General features: G+C 56.1%; 2 protein-coding genes across 9 annotated transcripts in view; both read right to left on the bottom strand.

Annotated features, from left to right (window-relative positions):
* UBN1 (ubinuclein 1) overlaps window positions 1-6,618 on the bottom strand; it is a 34,536-nt gene extending 27,918 nt beyond the window's left edge. For 5 of the 7 annotated variants that reach the window (XR_011004467.1, XR_011004469.1, XR_011004468.1 and 2 more), the window contains exons 1-6: window positions 6,180-6,618; window positions 4,480-4,566; window positions 3,491-3,586; window positions 2,816-2,950; window positions 2,273-2,376; window positions 713-1,142 (exon numbers count right to left, since the gene is read on the bottom strand). Coding sequence is in view for 3 of the 7 variants with exons in the window: in XM_068206475.1 (XP_068062576.1) it covers window positions 713-1,142; window positions 2,273-2,376; window positions 2,816-2,950; window positions 3,491-3,586; window positions 4,480-4,566; window positions 6,180-6,419 (1,092 nt within the window). In the remaining 4 variants the exon portion in view is untranslated. The remainder of the gene's footprint in view (window positions 1-712; window positions 1,143-2,272; window positions 2,377-2,815; window positions 2,951-3,490; window positions 3,587-4,479; window positions 4,567-6,179) is intronic. The other 2 variants (XR_011004470.1, XM_068206477.1) reach the window with 1 other exon arrangement.
* A 3,718-nt stretch (window positions 6,619-10,336) lies between these two features.
* Window positions 10,337-14,879, bottom strand: NME3 (NME/NM23 nucleoside diphosphate kinase 3). 2 transcript variants are annotated; one of them, XM_068206535.1, is made up of 6 exons: window positions 14,741-14,879; window positions 14,321-14,451; window positions 13,809-13,910; window positions 13,237-13,349; window positions 12,389-12,502; window positions 10,337-10,558 (listed from the first exon to the last, which is right to left on the bottom strand). In XM_068206535.1, the coding sequence occupies exons 1-6, from the start codon at window positions 14,847-14,849 to the stop codon at window positions 10,357-10,359; spliced, it is 771 nt and encodes a 256-aa protein (XP_068062636.1). In that variant the 5' UTR covers window positions 14,850-14,879; the 3' UTR covers window positions 10,337-10,356. The 2 variants fall into 2 exon arrangements, with proteins under 2 accessions (XP_068062636.1, XP_068062637.1); XM_068206536.1 differs by having other exon boundaries at window positions 10,337-12,502.
* Between the last annotated feature and the right edge of the window lie 67 nt (window positions 14,880-14,946).

Consider the following 14,946-nt stretch of genomic DNA (forward strand, 5'->3'; position numbering starts at 1 on the left):
CTCCACTCACACACACACACACACCCAGCAGATTTGGACCCCTCCAGTCACACACACACACACTCCCAGCAGTGCTGAACCCCTCCAGTCACACACACACACACTCCCAGCAGAGCTGTGTCCCTCCACTCACACACACACACACACTCCCAGCAGATTTGGACCCCTCCACTCACACACACACACACCCCCAGCAGATTTGGACCCCTCCAGTCACACACACACACACTCCCAGCAGTGCTGAACCCCTCCAGTCACACACACACACACACCCAGCAGAGCTGAACCCCTCCAGTCACACACACACACACACTCCCAGCAGATTTGGACCCCTCCAGTCACACACACACACACCCCCAGCAGTGCTGAACCCCTCCAGTCACACACACACACACACCCAGCAGAGCTGTGTCACTCCAGTCACACACACACACACTCCCAGCAGATTTGGACCCCTCCAGTCACACACACACACACACACACACACACACACACTCCCAGCAGATTTGGACCCCTCCAGTCACACACACACACACTCCCAGCAGATTTGGACCCCTCCAGTCACACACACACACACTCCCAGCAGATTTGGACTCCTCCAGTCACACACACACACACTCCCAGCAGATTTGGACCCCTCCAGTCACACACACACACACTCCCAGCAGAGCTGTGCCCCTCGCAGCCCCACTGCCCCCAGGAGCTGCTGTACCTGAGCCAGTTCCTTGATCCTTTTCTCCAGGGGGGCTGGCAGCCCTTCTGGGAGGGATGGTGGCTGCTTGAACTCCTGCTCCAAGCCAGGGTCACTGCCATCCTCCACCTCAGGGAAGGGACTGCCCTCTGGGGACTCGCTGAGGAGCCGCTCCAGGTCCAGCTCGCTCAAGGAGTCCATGGCTGTGGCTGCCTGCAGCAGGTCACTGTCACTGGCGTGGCCAAAGAGGGACAGCAGAGGGTCAGCCATGGCCTCTGCCTCCCTTGGGGCTGCAGGGTCTGCTGGGGAAGGAGTCACCACTTTCTGCTCTTCATCTTTTTTCTTCTGAGCATCCTTCTCCTTCTGGAACTTCTTCAGCATCTCCTTGACACTGAGAGCTCCAGAGTATTTCTTCTTCTTCTTCTCCTTACTTGCATTTAACGCTGTGAAGCTGCAAAGCGTAGAGGGGGAAAGGGAACTGAATACAAGATCAAGGAGCAGAGAGGATCCCTTCTCCCCCAGTTCACTTCAGGTACAATTCCCTGGAAATGTCTTAGCTCCTTAACCAATTACACCAGAAAAAGTGTTTTGCAGCTTCTAAAAGTCTTAAGGTTCTGGTTGTCCATCTCAGCTCAGAGAAGGCTGTCCTGACTCACTGCAGAGAGGTGCTGGGGCTTAAACCACCTCCACAGAGCTCTGCTTTCATTCAGCTACATGATATTATTGTTATTCCAGCAAGGAAGGCTGGGAAATGCACAATTAGTACAGAGGAACTGAGGCAGGACAGAGCTAGTGTGAAACTTTCTGCTGTGTTAAAACCAGGAGAGCAAATTCCTTTCTTTGCTCGCTTTGAAGGAATCACACACTGATGACAACACGTCAGACACATGGGCTGCTGCTGCCCAAAAGCAGATCCATGCAGGAAAAAAATAAATTACAAAGAATAATTAAAGGAAGAAGGAAAAAACTTAGGAGGAAACTACAGGAAATGAGTGGAAAAGCAACAGATATAGATACTGAAAGAGACAGGCCAGGCAGAACAAAGCATGGACAGAGCTACAGCACAAGATGAGTCAAAACAAAAACCACTCCATTTTACAGCCCAAAAGCTACAAAAGAGCTGAGCACTCATCCAAGAAATACTTTGGGCAGGAGTGCAAAGGACTGCCCAGAGAGAGCAGTAACACAGCCTGCCTTGTAACCCCTCCCTCCCTGCCAGCCCCACACTCGTACAGCCCCGAGCCCTTCCCACCTGCCTTTCCTCCCACAGCTTCATCCCAACAGTTATCTTTCTCTCTCCTCTCCATATCTGTTCCCACTGCCAGTGCCTAAACAGAGCTCCAAAAACACCACTCCTGCAGCCAGCTGTGCCCCCCTTTGCTCACACACTGCTGCTGTGGAGCTGTGCTCCTTTCCTGCTCATCCCCTGCCTTTCTTTCCCACTTGGGAAACAACAGGGGTTTGGAAAATGTGCTGGTGTTTGCAATGTGCATTCGAGCCACCCCACACTGCAACAGGTTCCTACTACAGCCACCTGGAAGCCTGAAACAAGGTGCTGAGCAGCAAGAATTCCCTCCTTACCCAGCTTTTGGAAACTTGGACTTCTTAGATTTCTTTTCTTTGTCATAAGAATCATCCTTCTTCTTCTTCTTTATTTTTTCACCCCCATCTTTCAACTTCCGCTTCTGCAGAGGGTTAAAAACGAGTCACAATCAAAGAGTTTCCCACAACATTACCAGCACTCCCAGAGCTACTTTGGGACCTCTCCCAGGAATGTGAAAACACAGGACTCATTAACCCAACCCCTCTACATCCCTCACCACAGTTCTGGCACATGTTGCCTTCAGCATTTGACAGCATCCCCATAATGCTGTGACTTCCAGGGTGACAGGGAGCTGCTGTCACCTCTGCTCTGGGAACCAGGTAGCTGGGTAACCCCACCAGAGTCTTATCCATGCCAGACATGCTTCATTTTACTAAGAAATGTTAGGATACAATGGGATTTCAAGTGCCTATCCCTATTCTGTCCACACCAAGCCACGAAACTCTGGATGTTAACACGCTTTCATGCAGCAAGCTCTGAGCTGTAACAGAGGGAATAATTGAGAAAGCTTCCTTCCTGACCTTGGGACACTTCTTCTTCTTCTCTTTGACATAGTCATCCTCAGACTCAGAGGCCTGCCGGAACTGCAGCGTTCCTGAGTTGATGTAAAACCCTCCGTACTTGGTAGTGAGAGAGGCAGGAACCAGCTCATCGTACTGGAAATAACAGAGAACACTTTACTGGCATTGGGACCTTGGTTACTTCATTCCACAGCTCAGCTGCTTGGAAGATGCAGTGGGATTCATGGAATCACAAAACATGCTGAGTTGGAAGGGACCCATCAGGACTGAGTCCAACTCCTGGCCCTGCACAGACACCCCAACAATCCCAACTGTGCATCCCTGAGAGCGTTGTCCAAATGCTCTGGAGCTCACACAGGCTTGGTGTTGTGGCTACATCCCTGAGAAAGCTGTTCCAGTGCCTGACCATGCCCTGGGGAAGAACCTTGTCCTGATATCCCACCTAAAGCTCCCTGACTCAGCTCCAGCCATCTCCTCAAGTGCTGTCCCTGGTCACGAGACTGAGGAGATTGTGCTCCCCCAGGAGCACACTGGAATGCCTCCCAGCATCTCCTGCCACGCAGCTGCCCCAGGAGCTGTCACTGCCTGGCCCTAGCACCCTCGTGGCTCACTCCCAGTGCAGGTCCAGCCTCCCAGGCAGCCACCTTTAGCCACTCTCACACGCCCAGCACTCACAGCTTCCGAGTTGTCGATGAAGGAGTCGGACTCATCATAGCCATACCCCATATCAATCAAATCCTGAATCCGGTCCTTCCTGCGCCTCTTGCCACCCTGAACAAGGAAACATGGACACTGTGATCACTTTTCTTTCCCAGTACCAAAGAGATACCCTGACACAGGACAGCAACACTGGCTCCAGGACAGAAAAGCTCCAGCAGAACCAAGCCAGGGCTGGCTCCCATCACACAGTACTCCCAGGGTGTGGTAAATCCAGTTTTAAGCCTTGTCATACAGAAACAAAACAGTGCAGCCAAATGAAAAACTGCCAGCCAGACCCCACACTGAACTGGGTCTGCATCCCTTCAACATTCCTGCCAGGGCTCTCTTCCATAGGGCTTGCTCTTCTCTAAGTGCTCCAGCAGATACAGACTCAGTACTACAGACATCAAACACACACTGAGTGTGTCAGGGTGACCCATGGGCCAAAGCTGTGTCACAAAACAACACACAACTTGCTACCCCAAAGTGCCAAAGGGTACAAAAACCACAGTGTGGTTTTAGTGTCAACCACAGAAATAATGCAAAAGGAGGAAGAGAAAGGAACAGGTAAGACAGATCCATGCAGCACTGTCCTGAGGGCAGTGCACTCATCACAGCCCCACGCTCAGAGACTTGGAACATTCCATCCTGCCACAGCAACAAGGCAGAGGAATTCGTTTTTGCTTAAGGAAAATTCAATTTTATCAATCACAGTAAGTAATTTGCTGCTCACTTTAGTTCATGTAATTCGCTTTAATCAGACTCATCTGATTTATAAATGAATCTGAACTATTTCTGCAGCCCTGAGACAGAAAAAGAACATAAAAACCAGCACATGGCAGCCAGGATAAAGGCCTCGGGAAGAACAGGAACTTGAGAGCCAGTGAGCATTAAAAGCACCGCCTGAGACCTGAACAGCACTGCCCAGCCCAAAGAACAACATAACTTAGAGAAGAAACACTTACATATTTTTCTTCAAACTTCCTAGCAAGAGCCTCCACTTTATGCCTTTCCTTTTCCTCATCATTGAAGGGATCAGCTGGGTCTTTCTTCTGCAGAAATAAAAGGGGTAAAACAATTACAGCCAATCCTGTCACACTGCCACCAAAACCACAGGAATTAAACCCATCCTGACTGGAGCAGCTGGGCAGAAGCTCAGATAAATCAACCTTTAGGACAGTGCTGATCAACATCTTCACCAGTGGCATGGACGGTGGGATCAGGGCACTCTCAGCATGTCTGGAGATGCCACCCAGCTGTGTGGTCTGGTTGACACACCTGAGGGAGGGGAGGCCATCCACAGGGACCTGGGCAGGCTGGAGAGCTGGGATCATGGGAACCTCACGAGGTTCAACCAAGCCAAATGCTGGTGCTGCACCTGGAACCTGCGGCATCAGTCCAGGCTGGGAGATGAAGGGATTTAGAGCAGCCTTGGGAGAAGGATTTGGGCTGTTGGTGGGTGACAGCTGGACTCATCCCAGCCATGAGCACCCAGAAACACTGCTGGACTGGGATGAGCCCCCAGAATGGGCAGCAGGAGAGGGGGATTCTGCCCCTCTGCCCCACTCAGGTGAGACCCCACCTGCAGAGCTGCCCCAGCCCTGGGGCCAACAGCAGCAGGACCTGGAGCTGCTGGAGAGAGTCCAGGGGAGCCCATGGAGATGCCCCAAGGGCTGGAGCCCCTCTGCCCTGGAGCCAGGCTGGGAGAGCTGGGGGTGCTCACCTGGAGAGGAGAAGGCTCCAGGGAGAGCTCAGAGCCCCTTGCAGGGCCTAAAGGGGCTCCAGGAGAGCTGGAGAGGGACTGGGGACAAGGGATGGAGGGACAGGACACAGGGAATGGCTTCCCTCTGCCAGAGGGCAGGGATGGATGGGATATTGGGAAGGAATTGTTCCCTGGCAGGGTGGGCAGGCCCTGGCACAGGGTGCCCAGAGCAGCTGGGGCTGCCCCTGGATCCCTGGCAGTGCCCAAGGCCAGGCTGGATGGGGCTTGGAGCAGCCTGGGACAGTGGAAGGTGTCCCTGGACATGGCAGGGGCTGGAACAGGATGAGCTTTAAGGCCCTTTCCAAGCCAAAGTATGCTGGGATTCTGAGAGTGTTCCTGTGGTTTGGGTGCTCTGCTAGCTGATCTTCTACCTGCCTCTGCTCCTCCCAACCCTCAAAAAAAAACAAAAACCAAAATGAAGTGGCATAAAACATCAACTGACTGCTAACAGACCTGAAGGCAAACAGGAAAAGGAACAGAATCCAGTAAGTTTCTTTCCATAGACAGACACTCCTAACTCAAACTTTATATGCTACAGGAGATTTCATTCATGTCTCCTTCGGGGCTCTTTGGAAAGCAGCTCTTTGTCACTGCCAGCCACCCAGGTACCAAAACTCACTTTAGATCCAGCCACTCCAACCTGAACGAGCATCACATCCCACACCTGCCAGCAGCACAACACCCTCCCAACACCAAACTCCAGCCAGGGCAAAGGAGTGACACACTGTGGCCTGACAACAAGAACCCCAGCCTGTGGGACAGTTCTCCTGCCTGCAGGATGTTCACCCACCCTCCTCCCACCTCGCAGCAACCACAGACCCAGCTCTCAGAACAGCGATGCTGAGACAGCCCTTGAGACCCTCAGCTACAACACAGGCTCCTGTAGCCCCCAGGGACACTCACCTTGTCACCTGAAGAACCCCCTTTTACTTTCCCCCGACAGCTCTTGAGGAGATCTGGGTAGAAGAACTCGGGACAGCGTTTGTGGTCGGGCTCGAAGAGGGTCAGAGTGATGCGCACGGCCGTGGCCGCCGGCTCCGCCTCCGGGGGCTGCTCTCCCTCGTCCTTCCGAGACCTCTTCAGGAAGCTGCTGCTCAGGGGCCCGTGCAGAGTGGTGAACGACACCCTGTGGGGCTCTGTCATGGCTATGGCCCAGCCTTACCAGCCCTCACGGCATCGTTCCCATTGCATTAGGAAAGCTGTGTCGGGCTGCACCGATGGGTTTCACCGCGGATAACGGAGGACGCTGACAGCAGAACAAGCGCTTTGCTTTTGGAGTTTTCCCGGGAAGTGACAAAGGGCCGTGCTGCGAGCGCTTGCTGCAATCGTTAGAGAGAAAAAGGAAAGAAAGAAAGAAAGAAGTCAACCCTTGCACCAGTCTTCCCTCCAACACTGGAAGTTCCTCGCTATCCCTCCAGTTCCATTGCAGCTCTCTCCCCTCACACCACAGCTCCATTTGTAAGGGCTGAAGGAAATCCAGCAGCCGGGGAAACAGAACGAGCCCGCCAGACTCGCTGTGACGCGGCCCAGGAGCCCTGGGCACAAACACGGGGCTGTGCTGCACCTCCCGGGGCCGGGGCTGCGCTCGGGCCGCCCGATCTCCCGCTGCACGGAGGCCCGCTCACCACTGTCCCTGGGACAGCGGCCCCGGCGGGGGCCGAGCGGGACTCAGCGGCTGAGCGGGGCCCAGGGCTGAGCGGGGCCCGGGGAGGCAGCTCCGCGGGAGGGAGCGCGGCCCGCGGGGCGGAGGGGCGGCCCGAGGCCGCGGGCCCGCCCTCCCTCACTCACCGCCGGCGGGACGCGGCCGCCGCTGCCGCCGCTCCGGGCCCGCGCCCGCGTCACGTGGGCGGTGCTGCCCTCGCGCCGGGCCGCGCGCGCCACGGCCAATCAGCGACCGCCCCGGCGACCACGCCTCGCACCGCGACCAATCAGCGGCCGCCGCCGCGGCCACACCTCGAGGGAAAGGCTCGCGGACGGCTGCCCCTCCCCACGTGATCGCGGCGGGCCAATCCCCGCCGCCGGCACCGCCCCGTCCCGGCGGCCCGCGCGCGGCGCCCTGAGGGAGCGGCGGGGAGCGGCGGGGAGCGCTGCCCGCCGCCGCTGCCCGCCGCCGCTTCCCTCGCCCGGCAGCGCTCGGTGGAGCCTCGTAGGGGCGTGAAGCCTCCAGGAAGCTGCGTTCATCCTGCCCCTCGCGTCCCTTAAACAAGCTCAGGTTTCTTCCATAGAATGAAATGCAGCGTAGGGAATGTGTGTAACGGTAAGGCGCAATAGAGTAATCTAGTATATCTCAACAGCGGCTCGTGTGGATAAGGCTGCAGGCCTGTGCTGGAAGACCTTGGCTGGAGATGACAAACTCCCAGCAGACCCTGAACCTGGACGGGACACGATGGGATCCATCCCAGGGCACTGAGAGCTGACCGATGTCATCCTGGGAGCTCTCCGTTATTCTTGGGTCTGGGGAGTCTGGACAAGCCTCTGTTGAGTGGAAGGTGCTGAATGTCCCAGTTCTCAAGCAGACTTAAGGAAGAAGACCCTGCATCCTACAAGCCTGTCAATCCCACTTCAGTGTCTGCTGAAATCCTGGAGGTTATTTAGGGAGGTGCTGAAAACCCCTTGAGAGACACACAGGCAGCAGTCACAGCCAGTGTGGGCTCACAGGGGGAAGGTCCTGCTTCATCTGCTTAATTCCCAATTGTGAGAAGCTCAGGCACTGATTCCCCAGAGTCACGGAATGGTTCGGGCTGGAAGGACCCACAGTGGCTCAGCTGCTCAGGCAGGGTCAGCCCAGGGCACAGGGCTGTGTCCAGACAGTTCTGAAATGCCTCCAGTAACACACACTCCACTGCCTCTCTGGGCAGCCTGTTCCAGCGTACAAGGAGGTTTTCTGTCATGTTCATTTGGGACTTCTTGGGCTCAGTCACTGCCCGTGGCTCTGGTGCCATTGCTGGGCCCTGAAGCAGAGCCTGGCTCTGCCCTGCACCCAGGGACACCCAGGGCTGAGGGCCCCTCCCCAGGCTGAGCAGCCCCAGCTCCCTCAGCCTTTCCTCACAGGGAGATGCTCCAGACCCTTCAGCATCCTCACAGCCTCCACCAGACCAGCTCCAGGAGCTCCATGTCCCTCCTGTCATGGCACAGCATTCCAGGTGTGCCTCACAGGCTGGGCAGAGGGGCAGGATCCCCTCCCTCACGCCCCCCAGGAACCCCCCTAGGCCCCTGGGCTGGTCAGAACAAGTCGGTGTCACCCTCTTCTCCACAGAGCTGCAGCCCCAGCCCAGCCTGGTGCCTGGGGTTGTTCCTCCCCAGATGCAGGACCCTGCTCTGCCTGTGCTGGATTCCAGAAGGTTCCTCTCTTGCTGCTCTGGCATTATCAAGGTCCCTCTGAAGGGCCACACAAGCCTCTGAGGTATCAGCCCCTCCTCCCAGCTGTGTCAGTCACCTTTGTGCTGACCAAGGGAAGAAGGTAGATGTGGTTGTTTGGGGGTTTTAGCAAAGCTTTTGCTGCCATCTCTAACACTCTTGGATAAACTGTCCCTTACACAGTGAGTTTATTCCTTTACAGGTGAGCAGGCAGTGCCAGGTCAAGCTCAGAGGATTACAGTAAATGGGGTCACATCAGGAATGGCCCCAAATGGCTTTCCCTGTATCCAGCCCGGTTTTCTTGGAATTTCCAGGGATGTTGGGGAAGGGGCTGGGACATCCAGATGTGTAGGAAGATCCAAAAATCCCCTGATTTGGGTGGCTGGATATGGCAGCAAAGCTGGGACGAGGCTTGAATGAAAGGAGAACCTTCCAAATCCAAGGAAAAGGGTTTGGCGGGGGGGGAATCCCATTAATCCCATGGAAATAGATTTTCCAGGGGAGGGAAAAAGCACACTCACCAGTGGGGCTGTACACACAGGGCTCTGTTCGAGGGCTGGTGCTCTTGAATGTTTTTAGAAATGCTCCAGATTCAGGAATTTAACATACATTAGGCAGGTCTGCCAACAACAGTGACCTGGAAGGGGCTGTGGAGCCCCAAAGGGCCCTTACAGGGAGCTGGGCAGTCACAACCTGTGTGAAATTCAGCAGCAGCAGTGCTGGACTCTACACCTGGGACAGGGCTGGACACACAGTCTGGGGGATGAGAGGCAGGAGAGCAGCCCAGCACACAGACCTGGGGGTTGACAGCAACTTCAGCAGGAGCCATCAGTGGCAGCCAAGAGCCAACTCTTCCCTGGGTACAGCTCGGCTGGGGGAGGGGATTGTCCTGCTCTGCACTGGGGCTGGAGCTCTGTGTTCCCACTAACAGGGCTGGGAGCAAAACTGGAGAGAACATGGTCATTTCCCATCCCATAAAATTTTTAACCCTCTTTCATTTTCAAATACTCTGTGTTTGGCTGAGAGCACTAGCTCAGACCTAACTCCTTAGCAAATGCACTGCTGAAAATGCAGGGAAAAGCCCCAGGAGCAGAAACCAGGGTCTGACATGGGCTTGGGGTCCAGCTAGGAGGATGCTGCAGGGCTCTTCCAGTGGTGCCCAGCAACAGGAGGAGGAACAACAGCCAGAAACTAAAACACAAGAAGTCCCCCCTCAACATGAGGAAGAATTTCTTTACACTGAGGGTGGCAAAGCATGGGAGCAGGTGCACAGGGAGGGTGTGGAGTTTCCTGCTCTGGAGACATTCCAAACCCACCTGGACACATTCCTGTGATGGCTGCTCCACGTGACTCTGCTCTGACAGGGAACTGAATGATCTCCAGAGGTCCTTTCCAACCCCAGCTATTCTGGAATTTTGTGAGTCCTGCAGGAGCACAGACCCTGCTGTTTCTGCTGCTATGAGCATGTGGCGCTGCAGCATCAGCCTGGCTCCACTGAACATCACCCCGGCCAGACTTCTGCTTCACAGGGAAGCACAAGAGCCCTGCACAGGGCAGAGACAAGGGCATCTCTGCTGCCTTCACCTCCTCCCGCTCTGACACACAGCTGCTGCACCCAAAACCTCCCCTCCACGCTGCTGCCCAGGCTGTTTTTGACAAGCACCTGCAGCCTCCTGCCTTCAAGGGCCCCAAGAGGAACAACAGACAGCTTCTACATTTATTATTACAGTTTAACACAGTCTTGGACAGAGGAGAAGCAGCACAAACCAACATGCAAAGCAATTAAAAGTCCCCAGGGGCTCAAGGAAGACCCCCCACAGCTCAGCTCCTGTACCTGCTCCCAGCAGTGTCTCTGGGGGCCCTTTCCCTGCAGCTGCTGCTCTGTCGTGCCCCAGAGTGGGACGAGGTCATGGCAGACACCAAACCTACACACACAGAGAGGAGAGGACTGGCCTGGGATTGTGGCTTGATGAGTCAGGTCTGTTATCTGACTTGATTTCAGTGCACTTTCAAACGGGAGGCACCTTAAATCCTGTCCATGTAGACAGGGAGAAGAGGGATCCGTCAGGAAGAGGCAACAGCAGGAGATGAAGCTCAGTTATTTGGGCAGAGTTTTCCTGTGTCAGAGCTGGCAGTTCTTGGTGCCAACAGCTCTTCTCAATGCATCTGTTAAACAACATGGCCTTTCTCCCACTGGCTTCACATCTCGGTCTTCACCAGCACCTTCTCCTGCAGCCCTGCTGCGGCCAGACTCCAAGTTCAGCCAAGTGGACAAGTTCCAGGAACAAATGAGATCTGTCAGGTATTTAGAGCTGGACACAGGTGCTTGGAGAAGACCCCAGGGCAGGAGGAGCCTTGGCTGAGGCAGCTGACAGCCCCAGTCACTGGAGGGAGACCTCCCAGCCCTGTCCTGCGCAGCCCCACCACCCTGGGACCAGCACAGAGCAGGAGGGGGGCGACTTCACTCTGCTCCCTAAGAGCTGCCCTCATTCCCAGCACCTACAAAGCTGAGGATGCACAGGGACAGGCTTTTAGGGCACAGGTCAAACTCATCCTGCACACAGGAAAGCCCTGAGGATCTTGTTCCCTCGGTTTATCTGTGCCCCTGTTCCATGGCAGGAGTCCATGTCACTGTCCCTGTGCTTTTGCTCTGGTGAGGCTGCACAGGGAGCTCAGACACAGCACAACTCTGAGGAGCTGGAAGGCCCAGGGACAGCTCACAGGTGGTGTCCAGCCTGTTACAAACTGGTTTCCAGATACCCTCCCAGCAGAAAAGCTCCACTGCAAGCTCTCAGGGGGACAAGGAAGATCTCAAGACCTGCCAGAGCTCAGTGCCAGGACTTCACAGCCTCTGCTGTGCACAAGAGAGAAGTAAATACTCCCCTAAACAGTCCTTTCTGAGCCCCAGGTCCACAAATCCTTCCCTGCCTCCCTCTCCCCCTTCTATTCCTGTGGCTGCCCCAGTGCTGCTGCCTCACATCAGTGGGGCACGGACCCCATGACCACGGAGGGACAATCTGGTGACAGGCTGGGTCAGGGCCATGCAGCCCCAGAGAACCAGAGCAGGCCTGAAGGAGCTGCTTCCCACTCCCAGCAGCCACAGCCCAGGAAGCAGAGCCTGAGGAATTGTGCGTTTAGCAGCGTTTGGAGAATCTTCCTTCCACAGACTCACTCATCACATCTGAAACTGGGTGAGCTTTTGCCAGTCCCAGCACACAGGGCTCCCACCGAGGGAGAGAGAATTGTCCCATCCTTCATTCCTTGTCTTGGAATGAACTCCAAAATGAGAATTTGCTTCCTTATCCTACAGCGGCCCAATTGTTTAAGAGCCTCTGGTGAAAAGCCTTCTAGAAATGCAGGTAAATTGTCAAGCCCATCACCTCGTGACCAGCACCTCTCCCAGCAGCAAGGAAAACACATTCTCCTGCTCCAGGCAGGGATGAGAACACCCAGGAATGGGCCAAGAGCCCAAGTTTTGCTTCAATTAATCAGCTTGAGCTACTTGAGATTTAAGATGCTGCAGCAAACAGAGCAACAATACCAACTACTTACTAGAGCAGAGAGAGAAAAAAAGAAAGAGCTCCCCTTGGCAGGAGCTGAACCAGAGTTCCACACACAGCCCAGCTCCAGGATCCCTCAGACACAAGAGGAATCCCACAGAGGATCTGCAGCCAGCCCCAGCAGCTGCCACGAAATGGATGGAAGTGTGCTGTGTCCCAGCAGGAAGATGACCTTCCCTTGGCATTGCTGCTCACTCGTAGATCCAGTGTGCAGCCGTGTCCTCCCAGCACGGCAGCTCCTCGGGGCGGAACCAGAGCGAGATCTCCTGCTGGGCACTCTCCACCGAGTCACTGCCGTGGATCACGTTCCTGTGGGCACGGAGAGAGGGAGCAGCTCTCACCAAGCTGAGAAAGGTGGGAGAGGGATGCTGCAGCCTGCAAAATTCCCCCTTGGCCAATTTCATTAAAGCGATGGAGCCAGTCCAGTCCCACAATATCCCCTCCTATCCCACACCAGTCATCCTTCCAGCAGTGCCAGTTCCCAGCACTGCCCCCTCCTATGCTGAGGAACCTTTTGTTTGCTACAGGAGGAGCTGCAAGTGGCTGTGGCTCTGGGATGTGCATGTTTTTATGTCAGTGATTCCAGGTGTGCCTCCAGATTTTCCCCCTTCCATCAAAGCAGGTTTTGAATCAGACACCAGGAAACAGACCTAAGCCAGGATGGTTCAGTAAGAGCTGTGTCTACCACAAGCCAGGCTGGGGCCACCCAAGGTCACCACCCATGGATATTCACCTGCTCCCACGAAAGGACTGAGTGGGAGCCCCCCTTCCTCTTCACAGCCTGACAGTCCCAATTACCAGAGGAAAACAGGCAAAGCCCTCCTGCTTTCAACAGAGGACTCAGGAGGAAAGAAAGACACAACCCAGGCTCTTCCTCCTATTAAAGTCAACCCTGCGAAGCAGAGCTCAGCTCTGGTCTGAGCACAAAAGGGAGAACTTCTGCTCTGGAAATGCAGACTCATGTGGCTCAGGCAGGCCTGGCACAGAAATGCCTGGACAGGATGCCCTGAAACACTGAGGGAAGAAGAAGTCAAAGCTCTCACTTGCTGACTTCAACACAGAAGTCTCCTCGGATGGTGCCAGGCCTGGATTCAGCTGGATTGGTCTCCCCGATCATGGTGCGAACTGTCTTCACCACATCCAGGCCCTGCCAGACCTACAGGAAGGCAAAACCAGGATCAGCTTCCACAGCTGCCCCAGCAGGTCACATCAGCCCTCTGAATTCCCCACCGGATCCACCCGGGTGAGAGACAGCAAAGGGTCTCTCCAAATTATTCTTCCAAAGTTGATTTTGGAAAATAATCCAAATTGTCTGTGGATTTCTCCCCATCCCTGGAAGCGCTCAAGGCCAGGCTGGATGGGGCTTAGAGTAACCTTGGTCTAGTGGAAGGTGCCCTGCCATGGCAGGGGTGGAATGAGACCTTTAAGGTCCCTTCCAACATAAACCATTCTATGATTTAATTTACAACAGAAAACATCCCTGCAGTTCAGTACAGCTTCAAGAGACGCTCTGAGGGGAGATACCACCTTCCTTCCACTGTGCCAACAGCCACTGCTGCTCACACCTTGCACGTTGTCCCTGTTCCTTTGCCCAGGGGCCCTGGCCAGCACTCACCATGGCCACGATGGGCCCGGAGCTCATGTACTTCACCAGGCGGCCGTAGAAGGGACGGTCCCGCAGGGCGATGTAGTGTTCCTTCAGCAGCTCCTCCGAGGCCTGCACAGAGCACAGAGCTTAGTCTGCTCCCACACGGGGCATCTGGGCAAGGGCTGCGCCTCAGGGATGCAGGAAATTAAGAGAATTAAGCTCTTGCACAGATGCTCAGTTCCAGGAGTGAAACACCAGGAGCCTGACACAGAGAGGAGTTTCCAGCTGCCAGCTTACAGTGACAGACCTGGAGAACGGGCACAGCCAAGGGCAGACATGCTGCCCACGGCTGGAATCGCCCCTCCCAGTGCCAATTCTCCTCTGAGCTGCGAGGATTTGCCGCTGGAATGACACCAGCAGGTTGTATGGGCCGGATGAAGGCAGAACCCCCAGCAGTTACCAGCACAGGCGAGGCTTGGGGGGCTGCAGGGGCTCCTCGACTCCAGGGACCCCCAGGCTGGGTGGGCCCAGCCGCTCACCTGCAGCAGCTTCATCCCCACCAGCTGCAGCCCCTTCCTCTCGAAGCGCCGGATGATCTCCCCGACCAGGCGCCGCTGGACCCCGTCCGGTTTGATGGCCACGAAGGTTCGTTCATTGACCCCGCCGAAGGCTGCAGGGACAGGGCAGAGGTCTGAGGGGGGAAGGAGACGCCTCCGGGCCTTCAGCCAAGCGGGCACAGAGGGGTGGCAGACCCTCAGCCGTGGGGACACAGGGGGCTCCCAGGTTCCCGCAGGGGAGGGCAGGGCGGTCCTGGCCGCAGAGGGCACAGGGGGGCCTGGCCCGGGCCTTCAGCCGCGGGGTCTCTCCCGGGAAAGGGAGGTCGCTGGCCCTCAGGCACAAGGGGAGCGGGGATCCCGGGTCCTCAGACCCAGGGCCGGGGGTCCCGTCCCGTCCCGTACCGCTGTGGAAGAGGCCGGCGAAGAGCCCCAGCACCAGGCAGATCATGGCGGCGCCGCTCTTAAAGGGGCCGTGCTCCCCCCGCGCTGTCACCGCCCCCCGCGGAACCATCGTGCCGGGGCGCGGAGCGGCGGGGCCGAGACACGGGGACACCGGGTACGGCCCGTTCCCATGGCAACGGGCGGGCCCGGTGCAGGCCCGGGGGACA

The sequence above is a fragment of the Anomalospiza imberbis genome, chromosome 16, assembly GCF_031753505.1.
Source record: "Anomalospiza imberbis isolate Cuckoo-Finch-1a 21T00152 chromosome 16, ASM3175350v1, whole genome shotgun sequence".
Classification (NCBI taxonomy): domain Eukaryota; kingdom Metazoa; phylum Chordata; class Aves; order Passeriformes; family Viduidae; genus Anomalospiza; species Anomalospiza imberbis.